General features: G+C 41.7%; 1 protein-coding gene across 1 annotated transcript; it reads left to right on the top strand.

Annotated features, from left to right (window-relative positions):
* The first annotated feature begins 2,264 nt into the window (after positions 1–2,264).
* On the top strand, positions 2,265–14,575 carry LOC110856967. Its single transcript, XM_022105557.2, has 6 exons — positions 2,265–2,652; positions 4,794–4,998; positions 6,336–6,542; positions 8,835–8,909; positions 8,971–13,255; positions 13,912–14,575. The coding sequence occupies exons 2-6, from the start codon at positions 4,810–4,812 to the stop codon at positions 14,058–14,060; spliced, it is 4,905 nt and encodes a 1,634-aa protein (XP_021961249.1). The 5' UTR covers positions 2,265–2,652; positions 4,794–4,809; the 3' UTR covers positions 14,061–14,575.

The raw sequence follows: 14,575 nt of genomic DNA, 5'->3' as shown, positions 1-14,575 counted from the left end.
GAGTTTCAATTAAAAGTGAAATTTTCATGTACAAATTGCATTGATTACTCTGTACACATAGACAGTCATGTACATACATAATTGTAATTATGTTATCAACACATGCCTGCACGGTTTTGTTGAATGAGCAAAATTTTGGAAATCCATTAATAAACGAGAAATTCTATGTATACATAAGTATTTTCCTTTTCATGCATTTTGTGTGTTCAGTGCAGCGGCCTAATTGCACTAATTGAAAATGTGCCTTATTTCGTCGTGATTACAATTTTTTTCCAATTTCATATCTTATTTTCCGCAGTTAAATAGTATGATTTATTTTCTTGCAAAGCCTTATCTTCTATTTGTGGGTATGACCATTTGAGAAAAAATTGCAATCTTGACGAGCGTCGATGTGTGTATCTGACAATAAGAGAGGAAAAAAAAACATCCCAATCAATTGACGACTTGGATCTCAGAAAATGATTTCAAGGTAAGACGACTCATTCACAGATGTCCATTTCTGTCGTCCACTGCTCTTGTCTTTGGCCAAACATGGCGCAAGGACCAATAACCAAGCCCAGTGGCGGCTAAAGCCGTGGGGACATTAACATTGTAGGATGGGGGGAGGGACGGGTTTGTATAACATGGGCAGATGATGCGGACATCGAACAACCGTGGGGACATTGTCCACCCCTTTCCGCGGCCACTGATCAAGCCACATCTCACACTATCGCATCGTATCGGTCGGTCAGCCAGCCAAGAAAATGTCGAGATGTTAAGATTTTTGTTTACCTACTTTTTGTTAATGGTCTCTGTACACCTGGACAAGCAGAAGTCTTCGTTTTTTCATACTTGTCATCATCACATTGATTCATTTCATGACGCAAAATGCGACAGAATGCAAAAATGTGTGTGTGTGAACGGTCATCAACTCGCATCATCTCGAATGACGGGCCGGATCACAGCAGACCATTATTTATTCTTGCGTTGGCGAACTTGGTTTATTGAGCCTCAGTCCATTCACCGTCCATTGTTTCACCATAACTTATTGCCTGCTCATTTATTACATTACGAAAAAAAGTCGCTACATTAACTAAATAATTACGCATTCAACTCGTAATGAGAAATTGTCGCCATTTTTGTCACATCGTTTATTCAACATTTTAGTCAGCTCCATTAATCTTGGGTAATAAAGTAATTAGTATAAATATGTTAATGCATTTATAAAATTATTCACTTTAAAGGTCTGTTTACTCAGTCAGAGGCTTATTTTACAAGTCCAATTTCAGCCTAAAATATGCATTCGTGCCAAATTTTCATGGACGGTCGAGTTCGTTCAGAAAGTGTAATAAGTAAATCTTCTTGTCGAGTGGTTGTTCATGTACTCACTTTTTTTTGTTTATTATTATTGACCTGCCAGTCTTTGAGGTGGATGGTGTGATGATTTGTTAGTCCAGTCTGTATAGGTGATGACCACTCGTTGTTTGTGTGTATTTATCGCCTCATCTCGGCAATAATTCGTGGTTGAAACAATGAACTCGAGTCTGCATGTTGTCCCTTTTTCCCAATTCGGACTAATTCAGGCCGTGGCCGTGTAGTATGATATTTTTTAGTTGGACGTGTGGCATGGCAGGAGGAGAGACACTCAGTGGCCGCGGAAGAACAATGTCCCCAGGGTTGTTCGATGTCGGCATCATCTCCCCACCTTGTGTATATAAACCCGGGCCCCCCTATCCTACAATATTAACGTCCCCACACCTTCCGCGGCCACTGGAGGCGACGACGACGACGACGAAGAATACGACTTAACGATGATCCATCCATCCAACCTTAATAGCTGTGCTGGTCTGGTTGAAAAAAGGACGCGAGGAGTATCATCAATACTTACTTATTCCTTACGGAGAATGATGTGAGACGAAGAGACGTTGTTAAAAAAGGGTTGAATATTATGTGGGAGTAGTGAAAAATCCCAAGACGCCTACACTTCTGCTGGGATCTCAAGTCCACGCAGTGCAAATTAAAAGGAGAAAGCCTCACTCACTCGTTCAGATGAGGTATTGAGTAATATCAGGTACATTGCCGTATATGGACTTGGATAACTCAGGTGCACCCAACCAAGCCGAGCCAAGCCAAAAGCCAGCACTACTACTACGGCTGCAATAACAGGTAATAAGAAGTAAAATACTTAAGTAAGGACTCGCATGTGTCCCACCAATGCATGCATGCTTTTGTACCACACTAACCACCACCACACTCAAAGATCTCCAAAGATCTTAACTCGTGTAAATATGTGGCATGCAAGACGCAGCCTTTATTACACAAACACGTCCGTCCGTGCTCACATCGTCGTCGTGGTCTTATCTTGGTCAAATAGCAAGTACCATGTGCCATACATGCACCACCATCCCTTCTTCTCCTCAAGTTCCGCGGAAGACGAGTTCCGCCCGGTTTGCAAAATAAAATTGGCTAAGAGAAAAGTTAAGCTAGTGTGATTTTGACAGGTTGTGGAGGACTTTATCCAGTCAAGTGGGTGACACCGGAAGTGGTCCAGTTTTTTCTTGGTGAGATCGAGTGACTAGCTGGAACCTCTCCTAAACACTTCTTCTGGTGCGGATGCCCTTAATTTTGACGGGTTGGGTGGTGTTGGATTGGATTCTTCTCCGAATAATACGTGTGAGTTTATCGCAGTTTTTTTTATCGAGTGGTTTGGTGTCCATCCATCTATATTTTCATCACTTGCAATCCCCATATAAATCATAGCGTCGAGACTCGAATTTTAATGGGGGAGCCCAACTAAGCTACTACTACAAAATTGGTTTTGCTTTGAACAGATTTGGATTGGAGAGAGAGATAAATTTGGTTTCGTTAAAAAACCAGCTTCTCTTTTTTTGTTTGCCAAACTGCATGTGGCGAGTCTGCATGGTGAGTTTTCCTACTGACCCGTAATTAAAACTGTGCGAATCTCCCCTCAGCAAGGCAGGGTTTTTGCATGAATAATTTTATTTGCATGTCCTTCCTACAATTAAAATGGGTCTTCGTAAAGTGCACTTTTATGTAGTTACATACAATGCGAAAGTGAAAGCCTGTTAAACCGTTGAAATAATTTAAATCGATTTTTTTTCGACTGGTTATATAATTGGAAAATGCGCAGGTAAATTGATTGAGCTGAGGAGTAAGATTGCGACTTTTTTAAGGGTTTGCGTCATCGTACTGCAAATTGATGCCAAAAGTGTGTGAATTTCGCCAAAATTTGCACAAACAAAGCCATAAAATTTCTAGCTTATTTAATTCGGAGCAAAACTATCACAATTAAACAACCGTATTTATATAAAAATGATCCACCTCACGCTTGGCAAGGTCCAAATGTGGGACATCCGACAGAAGCCAGCCCAAAAATACACAAGTTTACAGTGAATTGTGAAAATACATAGGCTGGTCAGTCTCATCTCAGTATCGTATTTAGGATGCATTCTGCAGGATGTGGATGCAGTGGGACGATGATTCGCCATTATCCGAATGAAACCGTATTTATTATTATTGCAATTCTTTCCGTGCGATGATATCTCTTCATCCCTTGAGCGGAACCGAGTCAAATTAAATTCGGTACATGTGTACAATACACATTTGAACTTTATGAGAGAGTTCAATGTGTACAGGGCAGATTAGTGAATTTGAAATCCAAAATGTGTAACGGATCAACTACTGCCTTACAACGATAAAAAGTCAAACACAGGTTGCTACTACCTAATAGAAGTAGATATGCAGCTAATTCTCTTCTTGGCTACTATTTTAATCGTCAGTGGCCGCGGAAGGGTGTGGACAGAGGGACAAACGGTTGTTCGATGTCTGCATCATCTTCCCATCTTATATAAACCCGTCCCTCCCCCCATCTTACAATGTTAATGTCCCCAGATGTCCCCACAGCTTCCGCGGCCATGGTTAATCGTATTATTATTATGATTATTATTACCACATCGAAAATTTATTTTTTATCTTGTTTGCATCGCACTGGTGGCATTATTATTTTTTTTTGCTGTAGAAAAAACCTAAGTCTTAAAATTTATTTGCCGGATTGGGAACAAGTAAACTGTCGAAAAAACGAAAATATTTATATTTTGCTTGACTTGGCCATACCCCCAGAAAATATTGCTCACCCCTTTTCAACCACATGAACCACGGATTTTTACTATTTTGCAATAATATGTGTGTGCCTTATTAAGTAGATATCCATCCACTTTTCTATGTGTGGTGGTGTGGATTGGGTGTATTATGTGAAGTTAAGTTTGATGTGTGCCCTGCCCTGATGCCATTTTTAAAACGCAGTGTACCATAGATTTATTGAGGCTGAGGCGTATGTACGTACGTGGCTGAAGAATTGGCCAAGTTTACTTTTTTACAATGCTCTCCTAATCCTTTGTTGAGTCGCGAATAATGCATAAGCAGCGTTTTAGAAAAAAATATCTCTCAAACAAACGCATTTCCCTCTCCTCGTCGGTTGTGGGATTGAATGAAATGAAATGATTCACCTTCTGCCTCCGCTGCAGGTTGGCTTAAATTTTGTGCCTTTTGGGAAATTAATTGCAGCCAGGAGCTCATCCGGCGGAGTTGAGTGTGTAGCTGCAGGAGTAGTGGTCAAATTACGTATTTAGGAGGATCTATGGAAAGCGTGGTGCTCTTGTTTGTTGTTCATTTCTGGGCCATGGGTCAGTATTGATCTGTGCAATTGACAAATGTGGATGGTGGACACTGAATTGTTGTGCAAATTTTGGTGTGTGCAAATTTGGTGCTAATTTATACTGTGTATACGTATGTAGAAGATCGGAGGACATCATGATGGCCATGGACTCGCAAGCGTTGGTGAAACTGGGGGTTCCCGAAACTTTGGGCAACTTTCGTCTCGACGATCACAACGTGGTCGAGTGGTCAGACTCTGACCTGCCCGGAGTGCGGCATAAGGGTCGCAAGGAGACTGGCAAGTGGATCAACCCCATCAACAATGCGGACATTCAGTACCAAAAGGTGGGCACACAAAATTATGTTATGTACATACTACAGTTCAGAAGAAAAAAATGTGGCCCTAGAAATTCTAACAGGTTATCTGGAGGAATTTGTGAATTTTCATGGTTTTATCTCCTTACAGAAATTTATTTCCGTGCCAGAATTTATAGTTTCTAAGATATTAAAGAAATTACATGGGAACCTTTTTGAAAAATTTGTGTCGAAAAAGGCCACATTTTTTTCGGATAAACAGTTATCACCAGCCTAAACTATTTACATATGCAGTAAAATGATTATTAATGGCGAGTAGTTCAAAGAACTAGAGACATTTAGCAGCAGAAGGATCAACAAACATTTTACAAATAGGAATCTTCTTACATGGAATAAATCAGTTGTGTCAGTGAGTGGGGATGTAAAAAAAGCTTTAAAAACGAATGAAATCACTGCCACGGTTGATTTAAGGACTGGGAGGCTTTAGTTTAGTCAGAGCTTGTTTTTTCCATGCCAAAATATCCCCCAGATCACGTTTTATTAGTGCTTGGATAATAAAACTGCTGCCAGGTGGAACATTACTGAAAAGTACCAAGTGACACCCACGCAGGCTGAGAAGAAGACTCCCTGATGATGATCATCATCATAGTTCAGGTGGTGGTAGTCGTTCGTTCGTATGTCCAGTTCTGAACAGTGGCCGCGGAAGCCGTGGGGGACATTAACATTGTAGGATAGGGGAGGGCGGGTTTGAATAAGATGGGCGGATGATGCGGACATCGAACAATCGTGCGGACATTGTCGCTCTATCCCCTCACCCTTCCGCGGCCACTGGTTCTGAATCTAGATATTAATTCCATTCCATTCCATCCACCACCAATTCCACTCCAACTCCTCGATACTTTTATCGCCGAGTAGATACATTTTCGAGAAATAATTTACTACTGTTTTTTTCTTAAGTAACAAATTCATCCACTTTTTCTAATTGCAATTAGTCTCATAATCGATTATCACGTATCTATCTGTAGATAGATACATACGTGTTTTCGTTGATGAATGAATAATGGATTCTGTACATGCACGCCGCAATCATCCAGAAGAACCACTTTTATTTTATTTTCTTACCATACTAAACAAATACCTGTGAAGAATATGAATCTGAAATCAGGAGAAGACACACCTAACCGATGCCCATAAAATGTGGGTTAATTAGTGTCAAGACTCCTATTTAGACGATATATATTAATTCATTTTTCTCGATGGGGCTCCATTTATTGAAAAGTCGTGGGTCTGTGTGCACCAATTCTTCTGTTTTCTTCATAAAATATCGGGAAATATTCAATCTGTGTATTGTATTTTTACTTGGATAGCAAGAAGACTGCAAGAAATCGGACCGCGGTGAGGAACAAGTGCGGACGGAAGTGATTCAAGGACAAGCTCCAGACTCGCAGTTTCAAATTGTCCGTTCTCATTCGCATTTTCACACGGAGAATGACAATCTCAACTCTTCTTTGGTCCAAAGTTCCTCCACGTCGTATCAAATGAGCTCGTCCAGAGGGGTTCGGAGTACCAGCAAGGTGAGTAAACACAGAAAAAATATCTTCTTAATTTCACATCCACGAACGAACGACATGCATAAATAATGAGGAGAACATTATAATGTCGTAAATGTCGGCAAGTTACGTTTTACGAGGGGTGTAAAAAAAGAAAGACTTTTTTACCCCTCTCCAAACATTCATGTATTTATTTACACAGCTAGACGCCAGCTAATAATTTTTTGAACGCATTAATTTTATTCTGATTGAATAATCCCAAATTGGAGAGAGGGTACAAATTTACGATGTTATCTTTCACGTTTGTTTGCTTCGATCCGGCCAGATTTTAATTAGGAAGTTAAAACCAACCAAGTAACTAACTGGTCAGCGAAATAATTAGGAAAATAATTAGGAAAATCAAACCAAATCAAATCCAGCCGATCAAGTCTTTCAGTCTGAGAGGAAAATCTATCGGCTACTTTAAACATATCTCTTCAACAATCTCGATCTGCTTCTAGGAATCCATAATGATTTACATATGTATGTATGCAGATCACAATCTGTCACTCTTGTTATGTGCCTGTGTCAATGTCAATATTAAAATTTCATCACTTTTTACCACGACCACCTCCTTACATGCACATTTTACCTTCGACGAGAAGAAGCACAGTTTCTGGACGCGATATTTATTATTATTTCCAAGCAAACAATACGCATCACGTTTCAACAATAGCCAAGTTTTCCTGCATAAGATTTTTAGCCTGTCAGTCGTTCCGCAATTGCATAAATACTTTCGAGTTCCTGGGTTTTGTACGTAATTATTTTCCAATCATTATTATCTATTTCCACGAACAAAAGTTTTCTGCTGGAGGAATTTATGTGTCGGCTTCCTGCAACTGCCGTACATGGTTCTACCTCATTTCTCACAATGGCAGTTCTTCTACAAGCCTTATACAGATTCAATAATAATAATAACAACAATAATAATAGTGACACATGAATCAATGAGTTGAACTGAATACGAGTATGTAAAAGTTCCACACGAGTTAACAGGCTCCTTTGTCATCATGCAGTACTTACGTAGACATGGATCAATTTCAAGGTGGTTTAGTACACTAGATACTTTTTTCTTACTTCCCAACAATGGTCGTCGTCATATCGGATATTGTAATGACGACTAGGCTGCCACGTCAAGATGAGAAATGAGCCTTTGGTCAAGTTAATACCATCGCGGTTTTAAAGAAAGTTTAATAAATCGTTTCCTCTCCGCAGTAATGTTTCGAAATTCGAGTTTCCTAAGTTGGAAATTGATGTTTTTTTGGACGAATTAAAAAAATATGCTTCACGCTAAAGTATGAATTGAAGTGAGATGATTAATTTTGATAATAAAGAAATGAATCATTTCATGAATAATCTCCTCCTCCATCAATAAATATCTAACTGGTTCAAACCAAGCCAAGTAAACTATCTATTTAAGAGATTCGCAGTGTCTTCCTGCAAATACTTCACGTTTTGTTTGATTTTCTTTCTTGGCAGGATAACAAACTTTTAGTGTGGCCACCGAGCCGTGAATTACGATACGATACGATATCGTTTCGTGGCGTCTATTTAAGTGCATATGTAGATGTGAAAATGAGAGAGATGATGTTATGTAGTATTATTATTATCATTGGTAAATTATTATTGGTTTTCAAACGCTTTCTCAACCCCCGACGGTCGTAAACTTGAGACACGTATCATTCGTCATGTGTACACTTATGTATTTACATTAGTTTTCATTATTGCGTACATATGTACATGCACACTAATAGCCGGACACACCAGTGGCCGCGGAAGGACAGGGACAATGTCCCCACGGTCCGCATCATCTCCCCATCTTATATAAACCCGGCCCTCCCATGTTAATGTCCCCACAGCTTTCGCGGCCACTGGTACAGACGCCTAATCGACATCATATGCAGGTATCTAAATAAATTCGTGGTGGTAGGTGTGTCCTGAAAAAAAAGAAGAAAAACATTCGTACTTACATCCAAATGACGCTATATTTTTTTCTCTCTTTTATCACATTTCAAGGCCATTAAATCGGTTCCTGTGATGATGCAAGTAATAAATATTCAGGTCTACATACATACAAAAACCGCATGCATGCATGAATGACATCAGTCCGTTGTTTGTCCACATGCTAATTATTGTGCCAGGAGGATGCACGAGGAGGATGATAAATAAATAATTTACTGTTTACTTTATTAATAGTCGTGTAATAAATTTGATTCAGTATTTTCGTCATGAATGTGATGACTTTTTTTCATCCTGGGTCTCATTTTATAATTCTAGAACACTAGCAACCGTACCACAACAAAGACTGTGACTGTGAGTGGGGGCCGATCCGATGACTTTGAGCACCTTGGAGTAAGTTTTTGTGACATTTTTTTTGATAAAATTATGTAAATTACGAAATTATTTTGCCCAGTTAACGTTTCAACCTTTGGACACGTCAACTCAACGGGAACGAATAAATGTCAGCCGTAGCGGGACGATGGGGGTGAGGCGTCCCCCGACCCGAAGGCACACCCCAGTCACACCCGCCCCCATCGTGTCAACTAGTCCGGACGATAGCGAGGTGGAAATCAAAGACGAAATTATTGTCGATTCAGACGACAACTTGAGAAATACTCCGCCTCCACCGCAGACTCGATCAAGCGTCATGATGAACCATGCCAGTGGCTTATCCATCGTCGAGTTTAAAGATATCACTCCCAAGTTTCGCGGAGTCATGGTCGGATTTCCGGTAGAAATTCAGCTCGAGTTGCAAAGTCGGTTGAGAGGAAGTGCGTCGTCGCATATGGAGCGAAGAAATGGGATGGACTCGGACGATGATGACGACGTTCTCCAGGTACCGGTACGAAGAGAAGGTGACGATAAGTCGGGGCCTTATCAAAATGATACCGCGAAGAAGAGAGAATCTTCTCCTGCGAGGCAGTTTGGCTTATCATCATCCTCCTCCGAGAAGAAAGGATCCACCTTCGGTTTCCCCCAGAGAAAGAAATCGTATGAGTTGGAATCTTTCGACTCGCATGCGGATTCCTCGAGATTGCTTTCGAGCAATAATAATAATAACAGCAATAAATTTGCTTCAAACTACTTGAACCTGTTTCCCCCCAGTGATGATGACGATAACCATCATCATCACCATCACCACCACCATCATCACGGCGGAGAGAACGTCCCGGAAGAGATACCGCCAATGGACCAACACCTACGGCGTCACAATTCCCCCTCTCCAATCATCCAGTCCCCTTCGCCACCACCTTGGACCAACTTTTACGATAAGATGAAACCAGGAAACGAACGCGGCGGAAAGATGTTCGAAAACAATAATCCCTTCATGTCCTATGACGAGAACACGTTTGAGAAAAGTACCCCGATTCCGATTCAGATTGAGGGAAGAGCGAAAGGACACAGTGTGATGAACACGTTCGAAAGTGACAAATATTTTGGTCAGGATAACTACATGGTTACTCCGTCAAAGTTGAATTTCTCGGCGAAATCTGGTCTCGGTCAGGGAGGAGAGGCTTATGACACAAGACGGGAAGAAGAACGACCACCTTCCCCCCAGCAGGAACCGCTGTCACCATCCCCCCCACTTTTGTCCCCCTCGTTGGAACGATCTCGCCGTCTGTTGCAAATGCTGCATGAAACTCCGACCGTCATGTCGAAAATGTCGGGAGGGAAGTACTCCCATTCTGAAGAAGACAAATGGGGTCAAAATAATAATAATAACAATGAAGAAAATAGCAACAATGAGGAAGAAGAATGGCAAACACAACGTCAACTGAGCTTTTTGAATGATTCACTCTCCCGAATTTTGGAAGCTGGGCGGACAACTGCGCCCAGGAAGAGTGACCAAGGTCAGCAGGAAAAATATTCCAATATGGTGGAAAATGTGTACACTTTTTCCAATCAGAAATACTCCTCGAGAGAATGTGACGAAGAGGATGACGATGACAATGACGAGGTGGATATCAACGGAAATTTACGACCAGCTCAAGTGTCACAAACTTGGATTTCTTCCGCCGATATGAACAAACCTTCGCAAAAGGTTCGCGACAAGGATGTCACGACGAGCATTTCCGCGACGCATGATCACTTTCGACGTGGGGCTAAAAAGGTGGAATTTTGTAAGACGGAAGTTCACTTTACGGCGGATTCGGGGAAGTTTCACATTGTAGAAACTGATGAGAATAAGCCTTCCACGTCGCACTTGTTCCGCAGAAAGAAGAAGGACCGGACGAAAAGTGGAGAGAGTGAGATTGCTACCACGCCCACGAATCAAACTTCGACTGAAAGCACCCCATCGTCGACGTCGTTATTATCCCAGAAAAGTGGGGAAAGTGTATGGAGCGACGAGAAAAACCAGAAACACTGGCTTTTTGGGAAGGATTACAGTGACAAACGGACCTCTTCACACCTTTTGCAAGCTCCGGAAGTACCAGAACCACAAGCAGAACAACCTTTACCATCATCCTCCTCCCACACCAAAAATGACTCCCAGTCGAACAAACCTTCACTATTTTACGACGACTACAAACCCTCTGAACCACCCACAGCCACTCTGGATGAAAGTTACATCTTAGAAATTCAACCCAGAGTCGCCAAGTCACGATTAATGCCAACCGCCTCCGACACAGACTCACCAAGTCACAACATATTCTCGAACTATGAAGAATTGAAAATCCAAAGGTATCTCAGCCGCTTAAAGTCGCCCCCATCTCAGCACCAGTCAGAGGCTGGCAAACAAACCTTCAATTTCGACCTGGACGACCAAAACCAACCCAACACGTACCGATTTAACAACGTGCTCTACGAAAACGGCTCATTCGTCCCACTCGCGACACGGAGAAGTTTGATAGAAATGAACAACACGAATAAAAAGGGGGGACGCGACATGTCTGAATCGGATAATCGGAGTAGCGTCTCCATCACCCCGGAAAATCCGGTCGCCACCCAACCGATTGCAAGAATGGAGGCAAGAGTTGCGACTGGGAGGCCAAATCCGCAAATAACTTCGGTTGAGCTGAGGTACGACTTTGACAATGAACGAGGCAGCGGGGTGAGACGAAATCACATGGCTGAAAGTCCACCTTCTTCGCCTCCACCCCCTTTTCACTCGTACCGTAGCGCTCTTCCACCCCTGCACGAAAGGGAGGACAAGAAAAAGCAGCATTTTTCTGACCACAGTCGACACCTCAAGAAAAAAGAAGAACAGACGCCGAGCCATCATCCGTCATCCGAAACATCCTACTCGTCCAGATCGGAACGAATCTCTGACCTTATCAAGCGTTCCTACTACAAGAATCCAGACTTGGAGTGGAGCCCGAACGACAGCAATAACAATAATATCAACAAGAGACTTAATACTACTTTGGCCAATAACAATTTGGCAATGTCCGCCGCCACCATTTCGTCCACATCGAACAACAAATCTGCATCAAAATCCATCGTCACGATTGGCGACTACGATGGGAACACCACTTCCGTCACGCCTGCCCTAGTAAACGCAGACCCTAGTCCGGAACCCATCCTGAGCATGGACCACACCTGGAAGGGTCCAGCCTACTCCAATGTTGAGGACGCATCATCCGACAGAAAAACCAGTAATGCGAGGTCACTCACCCTGCTAAAACTCGGGCATCACTCGAGTGAACAACCCGAATGGATTTCGAAAGCTCGCAACCGTGAACATCGGATCTTGGATTGGGACTCAGTCGGAAAACAGCCGACGTACAGCTCCACGCCTAGTCAACCGCCAGAGCAGCCTCCCTGGGTGGATGACTTTATCAGACCCAGGGCTAAAACTGTCCTCGCTGACAGGATAGTGCCCAAAGTGTCCGCCGTCGTCTACCCGTGGCAACGTCACCCTGTCGTCACGTCATCATTATCCAGGAACGAGTCCAGGTCGGATGACGGGAGAATGAATGAGGAAGAGGACGAGGATGGGATGAAGAGTCACATCGTCTCCATCGTACCAACGCCCTCCTTTATCACGTCAAAGTATAATAGAAAACTTGAACCGATTGGTGGTGGTGGTCGAAGTGGTCCAACGTCCCTGCCTGACCTCCCAGTTTTACAGTTGTCCAACAAGGAAGAAGTTGTGGACCGAGATTCCGACTCCATTCTGGTCCATTCTTCGACCCAGGTCATGAAAAATAGGACAAGTGGAGGAGGCAGAAGCAAAGGGGGACGTGGGACGAAGGAACCAGAACGTTCATTACCACCACCACCTCCTCCTCCAAGTGCGACACTGAGCAGTAGTAGATCTTCAAATCCCAACAAGTTGGTCACCAGTGAGACGGAGTCCGAACAAAGGCCGACTACTCGAAATTCAGTCAAATCCGGAATTCATAGCACCACCATCAGCAAGATGGCGAAAGTTGTCTCGAGTAATAAAGCCGCACTGAATGACCCCGTGACCTCAGGAGGAGGAGGACGAAAGAGTGGGGCCGGAGGAGGACGTGGTCGAACGGAAGTAAAATCTTCCGTGACGTCGGGAGACTCCACAACGACGAGGAATAATAAAGCGACAAGCGATAAGCAGTCTATCACCACCACGACCACGAGTTCCACTCCCATTCATCGCCATCCTTTGGTAAAAGTGTCGAAATTGCCGGTTAGGAAGAATCTCGCACCGAAATCATCCTCCGGGGAAGGCAAAGGGATGAAGGGGTCGTCAAAAGGTGGTAGCAAAGAAAATCCTGGTCAGTACAAAATTAATGACAAATTGCTCTCTGTTTCTTGTCGACTTATCTGATAATTAGATACACCTGCTCAACAAAAACTATACCTACATTTAGTTACATAATAGTTACACATGTCATGTAATAATAACTAAAAAACAATGAAATGAACTTGCTTTTTCGTAAAAAAAATACCCAACTTGTTGTGTTGTTTGTCATTCTATCAATTCTTATTTTTAATCTGAACGCCCTCCTGTCTTAAGTAGTCATAATATCGAACCTTCTTAAATTGTCCTGTGCTCCATTTGTAACGCTTTTTTGTCAATAATTTTCCACCTCTATGTAATAATATTTCATCATTTTTTAAATTCTTCTCAGGGAAATGTACACGTTTATAAGAATTTAGTTAATGTACTCTTGTAAACTTGAATAATAATTGTAATCATAATAATAATTAATTAAAAATCTGTACTTCTTTGTATTAACGTCTTTCTTACATAATTTGTTTATTCTTTTTTTTCCTCATTTTTTTCTCCTTCTCTCGAGTAATAATGTAATTTTTTATAAAATATTTCGTAAAGTAGGGTAGCGTTTTTTACAAAAAAAATAAATCTTTTGCTCAACTTGATGAAATGAAAACTTTCTTCATTTCTCCACTTTTTGATTATTAATTTCAGATGAATCCTCCACCCCAAAGAAAAAAAGTGGGCATTATCGAGTCGGATTATTGTCGCCGACAAACAATCCACCGGAAGTTGTGGGAAAAACGAGTCCTCCAACGACGACGACTACGACTAATCAACAGCAACCTTGGAGGAGAAAGTAGACCAAGAAAAAAACGTGTCACCATTTAAAAAACATAAAATAGTCAACCAAACCAACTTATTGTAATAATATTTAAATAAGTTTCACGTGTACTTAATAACCATTGAACTGACTGCTGCTATCGAGCCTACGCACTTTTTCTCACTTATGAAGTCTTATCACGATTTTAAATTACCTGCCTTTATTATACTTCACTCCTTAATAACTTGCGCCATAGTTAAAGTACTTATAACATTGGCGCAAGTTGGTAACGAGTAAAGTACTTATAATGTCTCTCCCTGGTAGATAAATACGATACGAATGTCTGGTTAATAATTGGGACTTTGTAATATTAATTAATGCGTTTTTTTTCTCTCTCTGGAGTATAAAATGACTTCTCAGAACTGATCTACATAAATACATGCATAAATTAATTAAGGATATAAAGATAAATGTGCCTCCTATGCTTTCACCAATTTAACTTAACAACGAGCTCATGCAAATAAAAACAAAAAAGTTACGCCACTACCACAAGAG

The sequence above is a fragment of the Folsomia candida genome, unplaced genomic scaffold (assembly GCF_002217175.1).
Source record: "Folsomia candida strain VU population unplaced genomic scaffold, ASM221717v1 Fcan01_Sc017, whole genome shotgun sequence".
Lineage (NCBI taxonomy): Eukaryota > Metazoa > Arthropoda > Collembola > Entomobryomorpha > Isotomidae > Folsomia > Folsomia candida.
Note: the sequence above shows the minus strand (reverse complement) of the source record. Positions and strands in the feature narration are given on the sequence as shown.

What these genes read in the sequence shown, in the direction of transcription:
- LOC110856967 (XM_022105557.2), top strand. Translation starts at nt 4,810, where the DNA reads ATGATGGCCATGGACTCGCAAGCGTTGGTGAAACTGGGGGTTCCCGAA. An exon ending in GGGTTCGGAGTACCAGCAAG is followed by an intron (nt 6,543 to 8,834) that starts GTGAGTAAACAC and finishes TTATAATTCTAG; the next exon opens with AACACTAGCAACCGTACCAC. An exon ending in TGGTAGCAAAGAAAATCCTG is followed by an intron (nt 13,256 to 13,911) that starts GTCAGTACAAAA and finishes TATTAATTTCAG; the next exon opens with ATGAATCCTCCACCCCAAAG.